This window comes from Alnus glutinosa, chromosome 12 (genome assembly GCF_958979055.1).
Source record: "Alnus glutinosa chromosome 12, dhAlnGlut1.1, whole genome shotgun sequence".
Classification (NCBI taxonomy): Eukaryota; Viridiplantae; Streptophyta; class Magnoliopsida; order Fagales; family Betulaceae; genus Alnus; species Alnus glutinosa.
Window position 1 is genome coordinate 23,755,060 of NC_084897.1, and position 16,130 is coordinate 23,771,189.

The 16,130-nt window shown below is 35.0% G+C and overlaps 2 protein-coding genes across 2 annotated transcripts; one reads left to right on the plus strand and one right to left on the minus strand.

Annotated features, from left to right (window-relative positions):
• The first annotated feature begins 1,933 nt into the window (after positions 1 to 1,933).
• On the plus strand, positions 1,934 to 3,956 carry LOC133852101 (uncharacterized). Its single transcript, XM_062288776.1, has 3 exons — positions 1,934 to 2,356; positions 2,461 to 2,608; positions 3,552 to 3,956. The coding sequence occupies exons 1-3, from the start codon at positions 1,997 to 1,999 to the stop codon at positions 3,776 to 3,778; spliced, it is 735 nt and encodes a 244-aa protein (XP_062144760.1). The 5' UTR covers positions 1,934 to 1,996; the 3' UTR covers positions 3,779 to 3,956.
• A 5,041-nt stretch (positions 3,957 to 8,997) lies between these two features.
• LOC133851833 (protein spt2) lies at positions 8,998 to 16,121 on the minus strand. The gene is made up of 10 exons (XM_062288427.1): positions 15,830 to 16,121; positions 14,819 to 14,909; positions 14,470 to 14,726; positions 12,594 to 12,711; positions 10,956 to 11,030; positions 10,740 to 10,863; positions 10,188 to 10,636; positions 9,929 to 10,059; positions 9,409 to 9,495; positions 8,998 to 9,240 (listed from the first exon to the last, which is right to left on the minus strand). Exons 2-10 carry the CDS (start codon positions 14,837 to 14,839, stop codon positions 9,135 to 9,137), a joined length of 1,368 nt encoding a protein of 455 aa, XP_062144411.1. The 5' UTR covers positions 14,840 to 14,909; positions 15,830 to 16,121; the 3' UTR covers positions 8,998 to 9,134.
• Positions 16,122 to 16,130: the final 9 nt, after the last annotated feature.

Here is a 16,130-nt window from a genome sequence, read left to right on the forward strand (position 1 = left end):
ACCACTAAAATCGGCCACCCCCACCGCAGCCATGCACAGGCACCCCTCCAAATTTATTTATTTATTTTAAAAAAAAAAATTACTCTTCCAAATTTCAAATGCTAGCTCCACATTTATATGGAGGGAAATATTTTTGAGAAGTTTGAAATTTGAGAGAGAATGGTACGCAAGTATGTTTAGACAAGTTTTTGGACTTTTTTTAATAAAAATAAAAATGCCACGTGAGACGTGGGTCCTGGATAAACGAACTTGAAACGAATACCACCAAATCCCAATATCTCACACGTCCCAAGACCACCCACTCATAAAATGGAAATATGGTAGATGCATAATAACGCTGGCGTGTTCAAAATATATATATATATTTTTAAAAATTGTTGGACACATAAGCATTATTGTGCAAATAACATATTTCCATAAAATATAACTAGACGTGCTAATGTGATATGCATTATTTTAATTTATTTTGTCATACATAGTCTAGGGTTGTACAAGCGGTTGCAATTAGTGGTTATTAACTATAACTGATAACTATAGCAGCTTAAGGCAGTTGTTGAATTTTAACAACCACAATCACTTCGCTTAGGCGGTTAGTAATTATTTTATAACCGGCAATTTGCGATTATTAAATCCTATAACTGGCGATTGATAACCGTTTTTTATTTGTGGACTTTTAAGTCAGTTTTTTAGCTTCTTTTTCTTTTTTTTTTTTAAAAAAAAAATTAAATAAGGGCTTACCAAATAAGCAGTGGAAAGAATCCATGTCATATCCATTGACAAATGTATTGTAATACTCAATTCCCTGTAAAAATTAAACAATATATACCAAGAAAAGTGTAAAAAATTATATATCCATATACATGAATGAACTTGAAAAAAGAAAACTGTATAAGTTACATGACAAGCTTACCAATTCAAAGACCCATTTGACCAATGAGATTCCCATCAAACTCCATTAATTTGTTACCTTAAAGATAAACTGTAGGACCTTGGAAAAAATTGAATAAGACACCAAAATCTTAGATTTAAAGACTCAAAAGGCAGTGATTTAAAATTTTTACAGATTTTAATATATCAATAATAAATTGTGATCCCAAGTATAATATTTGCTTGTTATCAAAGAGAATAAAAAATTTAGAGCGGATGGAAGATTTTTTTTTTAAAAAAGTTAAAAATAAAATTAATTACTTTGCGTATTGAAGTTTTTTTTTAATATTAAATATTTTTATTATTTATATATAAGGGTAGGCGGTTAGCAGTTATCAACCGCTTACTCCAACTCCTAAAACCGCTAACCATTCTACCGAAGGCAGCTAGCAGTTATTTATAACCTCATTCAAAAGCGATTATGTGATTTGCGGTTATGCAGTTAGTGGTTACATGATTATTATAACCATCCTATTTGTACAACCTTAAAGTACGTACATAGATCTCACAAACTTAATGATAATGTGGAAGAAAAAAAACACACACACGCACACAAGAGAGGACGGGAGAAAAATCAGTGAGGCCTTGTTTGTTAAGGGGGTGGGAGTTGGAAGTGATAGATATGATATAAAGTAAAAAAAATTTGTATGAAAAAATGAAAAAAAGAAAAATTGTATTATAGTGAATTTTTTTATTTAAATAGTAATAAAAAAATTATTGGTATAATATAAAGTTAAAATATTTTAAAATTAATTGTGTTTTTAAAGAGGGAGAGTGAGAATATTTTCCCTTTTTACCAAACAAGTCCGATATGAAAAGAATCGTTTCTCAAATTCAACCATCCGAAGAATGCGCGAGCCACCGTGTCCCACATATCATGAACCGTTTACTTAACGAGTTAACGGGTAATTATCAAGTCAACCCACTTAGTTTACAGATTGACCCGTTTAACCCCTTTAAATAAATTACCAAAATAAAAATAAAAATGGGGCTCAGCATCCACCACACGAACAAGCAGAAGATATGGCCAAACTTGAAAATATTGCTTGTACTATTAAATTAACCTTCAATGGCGCTTCTATCTGCTTCTGCTCTCAAGATTGTTTCTCTTTCATCAGTCTCTCGTTGTTTTCTTCCTCGTAACGATCCTACCACCTTTTCTTCATCGCCATCGCAATCGTCCAAACACACGAGAAACTCTTTCAACTGCTCCTTTCGCCTTTCATATCGATTTTCTGCTGTGGAAGACGATGATGATACCGGGAACAATTGCAGCTTTGACGAAGCAATCGCGCTCTTCAACGACAGAGAATACTATAAATGCCATGACTTTCTTGAAGCTCTCTGGAACAAGGCTCAAGAGCCTACCAGAACTCTGATTCATGGCATTCTACAATGTGCTGTGGGATTTCATCACCTCTTTAATCAGGTTCGTACTTAATTTGCAGGTTTAGCTTTAATTGTCGCAACTCTCAACCATCACTACCGCCATAAAAATTGGTTTTTCGGTTTTGACTGTTTGTGGTCAATTAGAACCATAGAGGAGCCATGATGGAGCTGGGAGAGGGACTGTGTAAGCTAAGAAAGATGAATTTTGAGAGCGGACCATTTCATCAGTTTGAGCAAGAGATTTCTGCAGCTCTGGATTTTATTTACCAGACCCAGATTGAATTAGCTGCATGTGAGTGAGCCCTATATACTAATCCCATTCATTCTATCCCACTTTCTTCGTATAGAAGGAATAAAAGTCAATCAATAGTATAGTAGCACTCTCTCTCACGAGTTCCACGTTTCTTTCCCTAAATTAAGTCCTTATCATTTTTAGAGAATATAAATAGAGATACGTTATGCGCATAATTTGTATATAAATTGTACATTCAATGCCGTTTGGCTTTTTTTTCTTCCTAAAAAATAAAACACAGCCAAAAGATATTGTGTGTAAAATTTGTATACAAATTATGTGCGAATAATTATCTGATGAGTGAATTATGAATAGGAGGTTGAGCACCTCGAATGCTCTAGGAGGTCTGACATCTCGAATTGTCCAATTTCAATACAGTTTCCAGATTTCATTTATCATTTCTTGTTCATCTCGAATTGTTGAATTTCAATACAGTTTCTAGATTTCATTTATCATTTCTTGTTCATCAATTTCTTTCATCAGATGATCTGTACAATTAGACTCCTGGACCTTATATTGCCCCTAAGCTAAACTCTAACAATTGATATGGGCTTTACTAACAACTACTAACTCAAGCCCATCCAGCCCACTAACACTAATGGTATTGTTACAAAAAGAGGCACTATTATGTCTCCATTGAGACTTGCTTGCCTTATTAGTCTCTCCTTAATAACCTTTGAAGATTAGTTTGGTACAAACAGGAAGCATTGGACCATTGGTGACTGATCCACGAGCGCTTATGATTTGAAATGACTAATGAAAAAATGTGCTCAGGAAAAAAAAAAAAAAAAAAGATAAAGACAAAAGTCTCTAATGAAATAATGTACTTTTTGTTTCGTTGTAAAACTGAGTCTCTGTAATCAATATTGCTGAGGCTGTTATGATCTCATTGATATGATGGAAATGGATGCTGAGTATTCCTTTAATTCTTGGATTTTCGCAGGCACTGATGACCTTTGTCTTGCAATGGATCAATCAGAGAGGTCGTACCAACTTCTTGGGAGCTACGGTGCTGGACAACATCTTTATAGCCTACAAAGTGACCCTGATCAAATAATGTACATTGTGTTTTGCCCTCAGAGGTCTTATGCTGCCAGTACGCCACCAAAGGTGAAGCTTCCGCTCCTTAATGCAACCAAAGAACACCTTGTGGCCTTTGAGTACAAGTGATTTTATGCTGAATGCAACTCTTTGTTGTTATTTATTGGATCAATTTGATCTATTATGTGTATATATATGTGCGTGTGTCAGTGTATCATAAATAATGACATAATGAAGTGGCATTAACAAATGGGTGTGGGTATACCATGTCTGTAATGTTAAATAAAATTGCTCTCTTTACCTCCAATGTTTCCTAAGTAGGCTATTCAGTCATTGCAAAATTATCTGTACGCTATAACTTCATTGTGGATACCGGCGGGAGAGTTAGAGAGTTCAGCACTTATGCAATTGGGAAAGGATTTAAAGGGAGGAATAAATTCCTCAACGAGCATGAGAAGTATTACTTATCAAAAAATATTGGAAGTGAACCCGAAGGAGACTCTGAAAACTATAAGCAGGAACTGGTGAGGCTTGCAATCCGTGCATTGATTGAGGTAAACTCTATAGGCTGGTTTCCTGAATCATGAATTCATACTTCATTATTACATCTTTCTTGTTCCAGATTCTTGCCATCTGTATCTTCTGTGGTGCTAATTGTATATATATATTTTTCTGTAATCACTCAATTTTTAGCATTGGATATTCTGAAAGGTAATGTCCTCTGTAATGCATTCGGGTCATCCCAACAGTTTGGGCTGACCTTGTGGGTTGTTACTATGTATTAAATTTAAAAGTTTTATTTCTCGTTGGCGGGTACCTTTATTCCATAGGCATTGAGGGTAGGACATGATGCATTCATCTGCTTTGTATAGCCTTCCCCGAGTTTAATATGCAGTGTACGTTTGTCTGTTGTCAATTCATCGTCACAAAGAAAATGATTTAGCATTCACTTGTGCCATGTTCTAAACTTGACTACCTTGAGATTGATTCTGTAAAGGTTAGCATGGCCGAGCTCTCATTTTTTGACTATGTGGTTAACCATGGTTTACTTGTTATAGCTTCTCCCTTCAGTAGTAGAAGCCTGACTTAGAAAGGGTTCCTTATTTACACGCAACATGGAATTGCATTTTTATAGGGTTCCATATATGTATGTTTTTTTTTTTGGGTGGGGTGGGGGTAAGACACATTGGTGTGTGGATGCACATATAGGACTCTCTAGATTTGGTGATGCTTAACAATGCCTTGGCACGAAAACTACGTTTTTAATCCTTAATTTCATTATGCATTCAAGTGATTTTAGTCTACCTATAATACACCCAACACAGCAATCATGTATGGTTCTCTAGGGGATGTGTATCTCATTATAAGGCATCAGCTCATATATAGTTTGTTATATCGTCGGGTTTGCTTGTGGGAAAGGAGTTTTAAGCACAGCAAAATTATGTTCCGAATTGTAAATCTTACTGGTGAATTGATATGATTGGTAATAGATTGAAAACCATCTAAGGTTAATTATGTTAGAATGGTACAAAACTACAAATGGTCATTGGAAAGCACTATATATCAAATGGCAAGACATGACTAAGATCAAGTTAAACTACATCATGTAATCTAGTGCACTTCCTTGGCATTTACGGTTTTTATTTCTCTAGTGGCTGCCACCTTTCACCTATAGCCCATTCTTAAGTATATTGGCATAAGAGTGTTAAATATGAGATTTTTTTTTTTTTTTTAATCTTTGGAACCATAGCATTTCTAATTGTTTGTGTTTTATATTTAGGTTTGTAAAACTGAGAAAGAGAACATGGAAGTTACCATCATAACTTCGACGAATAAGGTGGAACAACTTGAGCAAATGAAGATTGATAAAATTATTTTCAAGATAGAGAGACTAATTAATAAAAATCTGAGACAGCAAGAACAGCGAGTAACTAGACCTGGCCCTGCAAAGAAAAAAAATGCTCATAAAAAGAAAAAAAAAAATGAGGAAATAACGCAAGTAAAGCATCTAATACATCGGCTGAAACTCAAATCGGCGTCGAGGTAGCAGCAGCCCCACTTCAACCACCGCCAAATGCATCGGCTGAAACTCAAGTCGTCGAGGCAACAGCGTCAACATCGTCTTCAACATCACAAGCCAAAGCTGCCCTGGCATCACCATTACATGCCGCACCTCAATTCCTAGCTGCCTCTGTGCCCTCGTCACTGTCTCGCAACTCCACCGAAGAACATGGGGTTGGATGTTTTGTGGAGATTTTGGGGCTCTTGTTACGGCGGTAGCCATTTCTACAGAACATGGGGTATGAGAAGATTGAGAATGCTCAAGATTAACAATTTTTTTTTGGGCTCTTGTTAAGATTGTGGAGATTAATCGAAGAGCATGATGTTTTTTGCCTTTATGATCATCCCATGCCACAGCATTCACACAAGAATGTTTGGCATATCTTGAATTTATTACAACTTTATTTATTTATGTATACTTGTTGCTGGTGGATTTTTACCTATCTAATGCATCTTTTGGTTGCTGCATCAATGACAAGCATACATGTCTTGAATAATAATGAAGGAACAAGAGCGAAAGGAATTCAAAATGTTGGTCCTTCTACTTCTTCTTGATTGAGGCCCAATGCCTTGTTATTGAGAAGAGGAGTCGCAGGATGAAATGCAAAGTGAGTTCTCTACTCAAACATTTTATGATGACCTGATAAGAGCATTTAGGGGAATTTGAGGATGAAAACCGAAAATTCCTTGAATGTAGTGAATTTCTTTTTCAATTTTTAGTTGTTGGATTGATTACGAATGGATACTTGAATTAACTTCTTGAGGGTTTTGGGTTGCTCTTATTTTGATTTGGGGGTTAATTTTTATGAATTCCGGTTGAGTTTGTGATTTGTGTCAACGAAATTGGTAGCACCAAACTCAAGTACCGTCGTGTTTATATAATGGGCAGATGCTCTCACTTAAACCACTCAAGCCTAACACTCGGACAACATAATAGCCTAAGAGAAGTCACCACACGGATGCGAAGTTTTAAGACACTTGAAGTATGAAAAGTTTTAAGGAGTGGCTGCTATACTTGGAGTCGTGAGCTGTACGTGTGCATGTTAAACCAACTTTAAAAAGGGAAATCCCTCCTTTCCCATCTTGATTAAAAAAAGAGTAATGATTCACTACCACTTAAATATACAACTTTTCACCACCTTGCCTATGTGATAAGGTGATCTCCCACTACTTTTTAAATTTTTTTATTTTTTAAAAATAAATTAAGGTGGGGGACCACCTTGTCACATAGGTAAGGTGGTAAAAAGTTGTATATTTAGGTGGTAGTGAATCATTACTCTTAAAAAAAACTTAAAAAAAAAAGGACAGGTAAAAAGTTGATGTGGCAGCAAACTCACCCTATAAATGGGTGTCTTCGGACAGTTTAAGGAGGAGCAGGAAAATTTAAGAAAAATAAATCTCTCTCTCTCTCTCTATATATATATATATAGTAGTTAGAAGCTGTCGCATAAAATAAAAACAGAGAGACCCAAAAGTGTGTGAGAGAGAGAATTTGTTAATATGTAGAGAAATAAGAAATTGGGAAGAGAGAAGAGTAAAAGAAAGTGAGAGTCTGTAAGAGAGAGGGACGCAAGGTCATAGTTCAAGAGAGGGAACAAGAGTTATGAGAAAATGGATAAAATGTATAATTGCTAAAGATCCAATTGCAATAATGATAATTATCTCAATGAAGATAATAAAGTGTCATCCATAGTTGAAAATAATAATAACTAGATAGTTTAAAAGTTATCACAATACATTGAATACAAAATGTTAGAAGATGTAGGGTAAATTAAGAGGTGAATAGTTGTAACAATTTATAATGAGTAACGTTTCTTACACAACTTTTGCACAACTCTAACTACTTTTTTTTTTTTTTAATTTTTTTTTTTTATGATCAACTATTAGATTCGTGGGCCTTAAAAATTCAATGGTTGATCTTAAAAAAAAGTTGTTAAAGTTGTACAAAAAACATTACTCATTTATAATTGTGATAGAAGTTCTATCGGGAACAATTTCCTGTTATGGAAGAAGAAAAGAAAAATACCATTGCCCGGGTAGTTTAGCTTTTAGCTTTGAATTGGTACACCCTAAGAGTAGGAGTGTTTTGATATAGGATAGAGAAATGATAGAATTACAATAAGTGCATTACAATTACATAACTCCAAGACACATTGGAGAGGATCCACATGTGTGGGACCCACCTCAATATGCTTTGGAGTTGTGCACTTCTAATGCATGTATCATTTTCCGATAGAATATTGTACCTTTACAATTCTATGAATAAACATTGATTGCTACATGGAAATCAATATTGATGCATTCAGATTCTTTGAATATTTCTGATTATGTAACTTTTAGCTTTTAAGGGTAAAATACACTTACACTTGGGGTTTAATGTATTTTATTAGCATCTAATTGTTTTAATCACTTATTTGATATTTCCATCACATTATAACCTTTTATTTTAGGGTTAAATGCATTTTAGGTACTTAAGTTTTGAAAATTTTATTTTTAATACTTGAGTTTCAATTTGTATCATAGATGGTACCTCAATTTTGAGAAAAGATTGAATTGGTACCTCAGTCAAGTTTTCCGTCTAAAAGCTAACGGTCTGCCACGTGTCAACTTTGAGGGTTGACTCGTGTTATAGTATAAAAAAATGAAAAAATTAAATAATATTAAAACTTAAAAAAATTGAAAAAAAGAAAAAGAAAAAGAAGAGGTTTTTGGCCCTTGGGGGTGACTCCGCCACCCCCATGGACCAAAACGCTTCAATTTTTTCTTTTGTTTAGCCACCCTCATGGTGCCACCCCCGGTCACCCCACCCCCATGGTGGCCAAGGATCCACCCTCTTCTTTTTATTATTATTTATTTATTTATTAAGTTTTTAATATATTTTTTTTAGTTTTTTTTTTAATTTTATAATTAATTTTTAAAGATTTTTTATTTTTGTAATTTTTTATATTGTGATGTGTCAACCTGATACATAATAAACCGTTAATTTTTAAATAAAAAACTTAACTGAGATACCAATTCGGACTTTCCTCAAAATTGAAATATCAAAAATTAAAATTTTTAAAACTCAGGTACTACAAATGTATTTAACTACTTATTTTAAAATGAAATTTATGTAATTTTTTATCGTCATAAATGCCTACGTTCTCGTCCTCTTTTTCCGTTTTATTTTATTGTCCATTTCAGTCAAATTGCGCACAAACTAGCGCGCGGGAGATATTGCCATCACCAAAATACATGCCCCTATCGACAGCTGCCACACGATCTTCTAGCCAAAAACACACGTAAAATCGGCGATAAGACAACCTTACAATTGAAGAATGAACCGGTACAATAATTTAGCAAATTTGGCATCAAAAAAAGGATTCCAACTACAACAAAATACTAATATGGAACGAAGAGGGGTATGAAATTCCCTTCGGTCTCACTAATGGCCCAGCTTACGCTTCTTCAACTTTCTCAACCGCTCCCTTTCCTCTTCTTCCTCTATCAAGCGAAGTTGCTCTTCGTCTTCCTTCCTCGCAATTTTTTCACTATAAAAAATTTAAGATAATAGGTAAACAAAAACATTAGCCAAGACACAAACCAGAATAGAGCTTAGGTGAGGGAAAGAAACAGGAAGGAAGTGAACATGATTTCATCAAATTGGAGAAAATATTTAAGCAATATGCTAATTTAAGAAAAAGGTAAGCAATGCAAACCTTCTTCTCTCCTCCTCCATGATATCCTCAAAGTTTGCTTCCATATCACTATCATCACCATAATCATCATACCTGTTGGGATTGTACCTGCAAAAACATTCACCAGTTTGATCATCAGATGTAAAACATGAGTCTTTGTTTTCAATTTTCTCAATTTTTTTTTTCCTAGAAAAGCACCAAAGTAGCTGTGCCACAATTGCCTTTTCCGTTTTACCTTAGGTCAAATTCAAACTCTGTGTACCCAAATCTCTCCAACCCTTGACAAAACAACAATCCACATCCATTTTCTCAAACAAATTGGCCATTCTGTTTAAAGTATTACAATTCTGACAAGAGACTTAATCAATGCACAATTAAAAAGCACTTTTAACTGAGCAATTGTCTTTTTCATGTGAACAATTACAGAAGAATGAGTAGTCGACCACATACGATTTTTTTAAATCAACCTGAGACTTCTTCACACCATTGTACCCAGTAAAAGAGAGAAATAAATACGTAAAGGGGTAAAGAAACCCTTTACCTGAACATTTGTCTGATCATACTAATAGCCTCACCATCTTCATCATCAGAATACCGTGTGAGAGGCTTTTTCTTGGGACGATGGTCCTGTGAAGTCGGATGTGATGGAACTTGCTTATGTGGCTTGTTTATCTGTTAAAATTTCATGATAGGGAGAAGACATTATGAATATTAACAAATAATTGCAATGTAATTTCCCAAAAAAACTGACAGGCCAAAGTACAGGTGTGAGTGAGGGTGTGCGAAGAGCGGACACAAACCTGTGGTTTTGACGATGTCATAGGCTGTTTTGGCATCATTTTAGATTTCTTAGGCTCTTCTAGTCCCTTTTTCTGTTCCAAGCGCTGCTTTGGTACCGATGACTGCAACTTTGAAGTGAGAGGTTTCTGCAAACCAGGTGTGTAATTTTTTGCACCTGGTGCCAAAGCCTTCTTCTCCATGGTAGCAACAGGCTTCTTCAAAGGCAAGCCTTTTGGCCCTGTAGGCCGGCCAGGCCCATTCCTGATGTTGCTATCAAGCTGTCTTCTAGGATCCACCGAGGAAAAATTGGGCTTATTCGCAGAAGTCAACTTGTTAGAACCTGTTTTGGAATACGATTGGCCATTCTGCGCCGCAGAAACTGTTTTCCTTTCTTCATGCGTGCCATGAAGACGTTTGCCACTATTGCCCAAAGGTTTACTCTTCAATGGCACTTGAGTTGATCGCGCCTCTTCAACATCAGCAAAAAACCTGTATAAGTTTTCTCAATGAAATAGTATGATTTAAGCACAATATATCAAGAGCTAGACAGATATAATAAAGCAGCAACACACCAGAATTTGGAAAGGAGACATTTCTAGGCCGAGGTTCTTTAGCAGGAGCTGGAAGCTCTGCATCCTCAGATAATAGGAAGGAGTAATCTCTTGTATCCTTAAGTTTTTGTACTTTAGTTTTTAACTGCAAATAAAGAAAATTTATTGCATTGGTGAAAACAGCTCAAAAGCAAATTGTCAATGTTCACAAACACAAAACAGACAGCTCTATAATACCTCACTTCTCACTTTGGGTAGCTGGTCACGTGAACCAGGTCTTGATTCCTTAGAGGTTGAAGAGTTCTTTTTGTTCTGCAAGGGCCAGTAACATAATCAATATAAAAACATCTAATATGAAGTTAAGAGCGAAATAAAAACTACAGGGCATTTCCATTATGCACATATTCCCAACGTCACAATCCATAACACCACAAGTGAAAAAGGAATCAGGAAGCACGTCAAAGAGAAAAGGAACCACAAAAAAAAAAAAAAAAAAAAAAAAAAAAAAAAAAAAACACTAGCCAACATCTGGACCATGGAATTCAACTTCTTGAATATTAGACAACACAGAATCATCAAATCCTCCATCACTATTGATTTTGGTGTAAAATTCCTCTAGAAAACAAGACAGACAAAATTGTTTTTCTCCTTACAAGTCAAAGCGAGAGCATCAAGAAGTAATAACACTGAAAAGAAAAAATCCATTTATGTTGAGTAATATATGAACTGTTGTTAGAAGAAGGGGGGGGGGGGGAGGGGGTATACAGCCTAAGGAGGAAAAGATTCCTAGAAAGAGAAAAATGGAATAAAATTACGTTGACAATAAAAAAGGATAAAAATAATAACAAGAAAGTACAATACCATGATTTGTTTGTCTCACTATCCACAACCAAATATTTTCAAACGCAAGAATACTTGAAAATATATAAGTAACGGACGTGTATTTCCACACGACCATAATCCTCTAGTGGAAAATATAGCCATAAAAAAAGTGTCTGAAAAAGCTAGATAAATTGGCACGGATTCATTTCAAAAAAAAAAAAATAGAACATAAAGAAATCCGAGTCTTATTTGAGCATAACAGCATCCCCAATAAGGGTCTCATACTTCTGAGGCATGAAACTAAACAACTTTATAAATATTTCCAGAGGCAGCTTCCCTGAACCTCACCTACAAGTCAGCTTTGAGAATCCTTTCAAAAAACGGGGGGGAGGGGGAGTAATGTTCTAAATTTACAATACAGAACTTGTTTGGATGGTTCACTCTATACTAACATTATTTTATGTAAAATCATGTTAATTCATTCAAGAGAATGAACCAAACATTTATTTTAGTAATCTTCCCAAATTATTCAAAATAACATAAAGTTTAAATAATTAAAAGTGCTCAGCAAACTCACTTTGTATGTATGTGTGCATCCAAAGGTCCAAGTTTTAATTAGGGGCACACATAATTAAAACTTGTTTGGATGGTTCAGTCTATACTACCATTATTTTATGTAAAATCATGTTAATTCATTCAAGAGAATGAACCAAACATTTAGTAATCTTCCCAAAGCGCAATCAAGTACACATGAAGTATACAAGAAAGGCATCTAAGAGGAAATAGAAAATAATACAAGGAAATCATTAAAACTAAACGTTAAAGGTGCGAGGAACGCAGCCGACCAAGAGTACAAATTATTCAAAATAAATAAAGATTTAAATAATTAAAAGTGCTCGGCAAAATCATCACTTTGGATGTATGTGTGTCCCTAGGGTCCAATCAAATGGTAAGTAAAAAATCTTAATAAACATGAATATGGCAGCTTGAGAAAAAGATCAGATTAGCAGAAGTCCTATGACATATCTCAAGACAGCGATTTAAAGTACATACGCTATGGAGGGAGTTTGGAAGTCTAGACGGCAAATGCTGGGTTTCTAACAATGACTTGCTTTCTTGTATTACTCTTTGAGCAATTACTGGTTGAGAAGGGCCAAAGAATGATCCATAACTGCAGAAATAAGCAAAATTAGATATTTAGAAATCTATACCACTGTAAACTTCATTTACTAATATCAACATGGAATATAAAACAAAACATTAAGCATCACAAAGCAAAAGACATTAAAACCATATTATTTGATAGCAGACTCTTACTATTGCAATTCCAACTACTGTCCCACTCAGTGGGGAAGGGCAGTAGCCAATGCACATCTGTCTTAACTTTTCTCCAATATAGTATCGATGTACTGTTTTAATGTTACCAAACACAGAACCACATTCACACACACAAGTATGCCTGTCAGGCTGTGATAGTCCTATTTTTTTAAAAAAAAAAAATTCGAGTCAACAAGCCTGTATCATGCTAAGCCAAGATGTTCATGCAACAAAGATCATCACCAAACTGCTACCATCAAAACATTCACATTCACATTCACACACACACACACACACACACACACGTGTGTGCGTGTGTGTATGTGTATGACGTGTGTGCGTGTGTGTATGTGCATGTATGTATGTTTGCGTGTGTGTGTGTGTGTGTATCACGTTAATAGCAATAGAAGACATTATCAACACACATGTAAACATCTATTTTCAGATTGCAACAAATGTTATTTCAGTTAATTGAGTTCATTTTAGTTATATTATTTGTTCCTTATAAATTATTATCATATTAAGTGTTGGATTATTACAATAATGAGTTCTAGCTCAAATAGCATCTATTCCCTCAAATAAGAACTAGGTAGAGGAAGATATCGTGAATTCAAGACTCATCAGGTGTGTCTGTAACTTGCTTACCAAGAAACATTAAATCTTCTACTACAATTTAACCTACGGTACACATTGGAATGGTCAAACTTTTTTTTCTTTTTGAATACTCATCAGGTGTGTCCGTGGCCAATAGAACCCTCTGTAAGTCTCATCTAAAGAGCATATAAAGTTAATCCAAAAACGGCAAATGTTATTTTTTCTCAAAGTCTCAAGATATTGAAAGCTTATAGGCCAACTATTCATTCATTGATAACAGGTCATCAAATCAAGCAACATATTAAATCTTTATCTACTAAAAACTGCTTAGGAAGAGCATCTTATTGTCACTTTTCAAGTTCAGGTACCATCAATCTGGCATTAGTTCAGTTGGAATGTATGCATAAAAAGATAGCCAATCAACACATTGGCAACTATATCTGCAAAATGTAAATCCTTGTAATATAAGACTGACAGAAGGGTAGGAAAAAATAAAAACTATATGGTTCCTTCGAAGGCATTTAAAATGACAATGCCTGATGAGCTTAAACAAATAGCCATGCAAACAACAATGGTATTTTATTTTAAGTTGAGAGAAATGACCCAAACGTGACTATAACTCAAGAAGAGAGCTTCAAAATTTAGCAGCTCATTGGTAAGGAACACTATGAACAATACAAAAGCAAATACCCCCACACACATTTAAAAAAACAAAAACAAAAAAAATTTCATGTCGGTGCTGATATATATCATCATAATTAAATTACATTGTGATAGACAATAACATACCTATGTATCAATAAAAGTTATCTAAATATGAAAAGTGAGCTGTTACTACTGAAAATTCCAAAGTTGACCATGCAAAACAACAAATTAAAATCCAAGCCACCACCTCCCACCCCCCCCCCCCCCCCCCCCCCCCAAAAAAAAAACACTGGAAAAGGGGCAATGACATGTTATAATAGTTGAAAAGTAATAATTGTGTCATGATATTAGGAGAAATGGGCACATCACTCACTTATCATAGGGAAGTTTCTTCTTCTTCTCATTGGAACTGTTGAGAGAAGACCCGTTTTCCTTCTTCATCTGTTTTCTGATCTGTTCTTTCAATCGTTGCCTCAACGAAAGATACTCTATTTCCTCCTTTGTGGGCTTTGGATCTTCCTCTTCTTCTTCATATCCTTCCTCCTCCCCCTGCCCCTCTCCAGCATCTTCCTCTAGCTCTTCCCCTTCCTCCTCATAGTCATCATAATCTTCAATACCTCCATGCAATTCCTACATCAACACAAACAGTGAGAAAATTCATCAAGTAAAGAAAATTTAAAAAATGATTATAATGAATTCTACAAAGATACAAGTCTGCTTACATCTCGATCATATCCCCGCATTTCTGTGTTGAACCACCAATAAGATTGTTTCAACAATCAGTCAATCGCCACTTTGCATGTATCACAACACCTGAAACCAAAAAACCAGGTAACTTATCATAATTCAATGCGCAAACTCAATTCTAGATCCTTATTTATTACACACACACACAAATAAAAATAAAAAATAAAATAAAATAAAAAAATATCCACACTAGTAGGTAAGAAATGCAAAGAAAAAAGATAGATCAGGTTGCTTGTCTTTCAATGAGGAAATTAGTCATGGATCGGAGGACTAATACTTTAAAAAAAATGAATAAAGTTAAAAAAAAAATCCTGTCCCTAATTGTAAAGTAAACAGAATTGTTTAGCTTATAGAAATTTAGGAATCGATGTTCCCAAATGAATAAAGCTATTTATTTGAAAAGGAAACAAAATTAAGCTTGAGAAATTAAAATTTTAATCAGTTACCAATTAAATGAAACCCTAGATTTACTCTCCCTATTGAACCCTAATTTTGATCGAATATCAGGTTCATGCAATTTCAATTGAAGTTCTCACAAAAGGAACCTTTATTTTCTGATGAAGTTCTAATTCAAGCGTTCAATGAACTCCCTATTTAATAAAATTGAAAGGAACCAAGCGAAGTCGAAGAAATCATGTAAACTTTACAGCAAATTGTTTCTTGCGGCACATGTCACGTTTCAAGAATCATCCATTAGTCTGCTCGTTTCCGAAAAAAATAAAGATGTTTATTTGGAAAATAAAATAAGAATGTTTAATCAATTTCTAATTAAACGAACCCCAGCACCTACTCTCGCGATCGAACCCTAATTTTGATCAAATATCAAGTTGATGATTCTGATCGAAAATCACAAAAAAGGACCCCTGATTTTTATCAAACTCTAATTCAGCCATCCGATTCAATCCCTAGTTAATAAAATCTAAAGGAACAAACCGAATTTGAATCAATCGGAAATTACAAATCTGATATGAAACCGAATGAAATACCTGAGAATATGCCGAAAATTGACGAGTTCTGATCGAAATTTCGCGATTTTCACCGCCGAAACCCTAATCCGAACAAGTAAGAGATCGAACCGAAGCGACACGCGGAGAGAGAGAGAAAGAAAGAGCGAAGCAAGCTCAGATCTGCGGAAACGAATCCAATGGGCGAAGGGGGCTGGGCGTTTAGGGAATAAAGAGTGGAAACGGAAGGACCCAGAGACAAGGGGCAGACTTCTAACATGCGCTTGTGAGCGTAGTGCGCACACCCCGAGTTGAGTTGCGCCGCTACAAGTTTGAGTTGGAG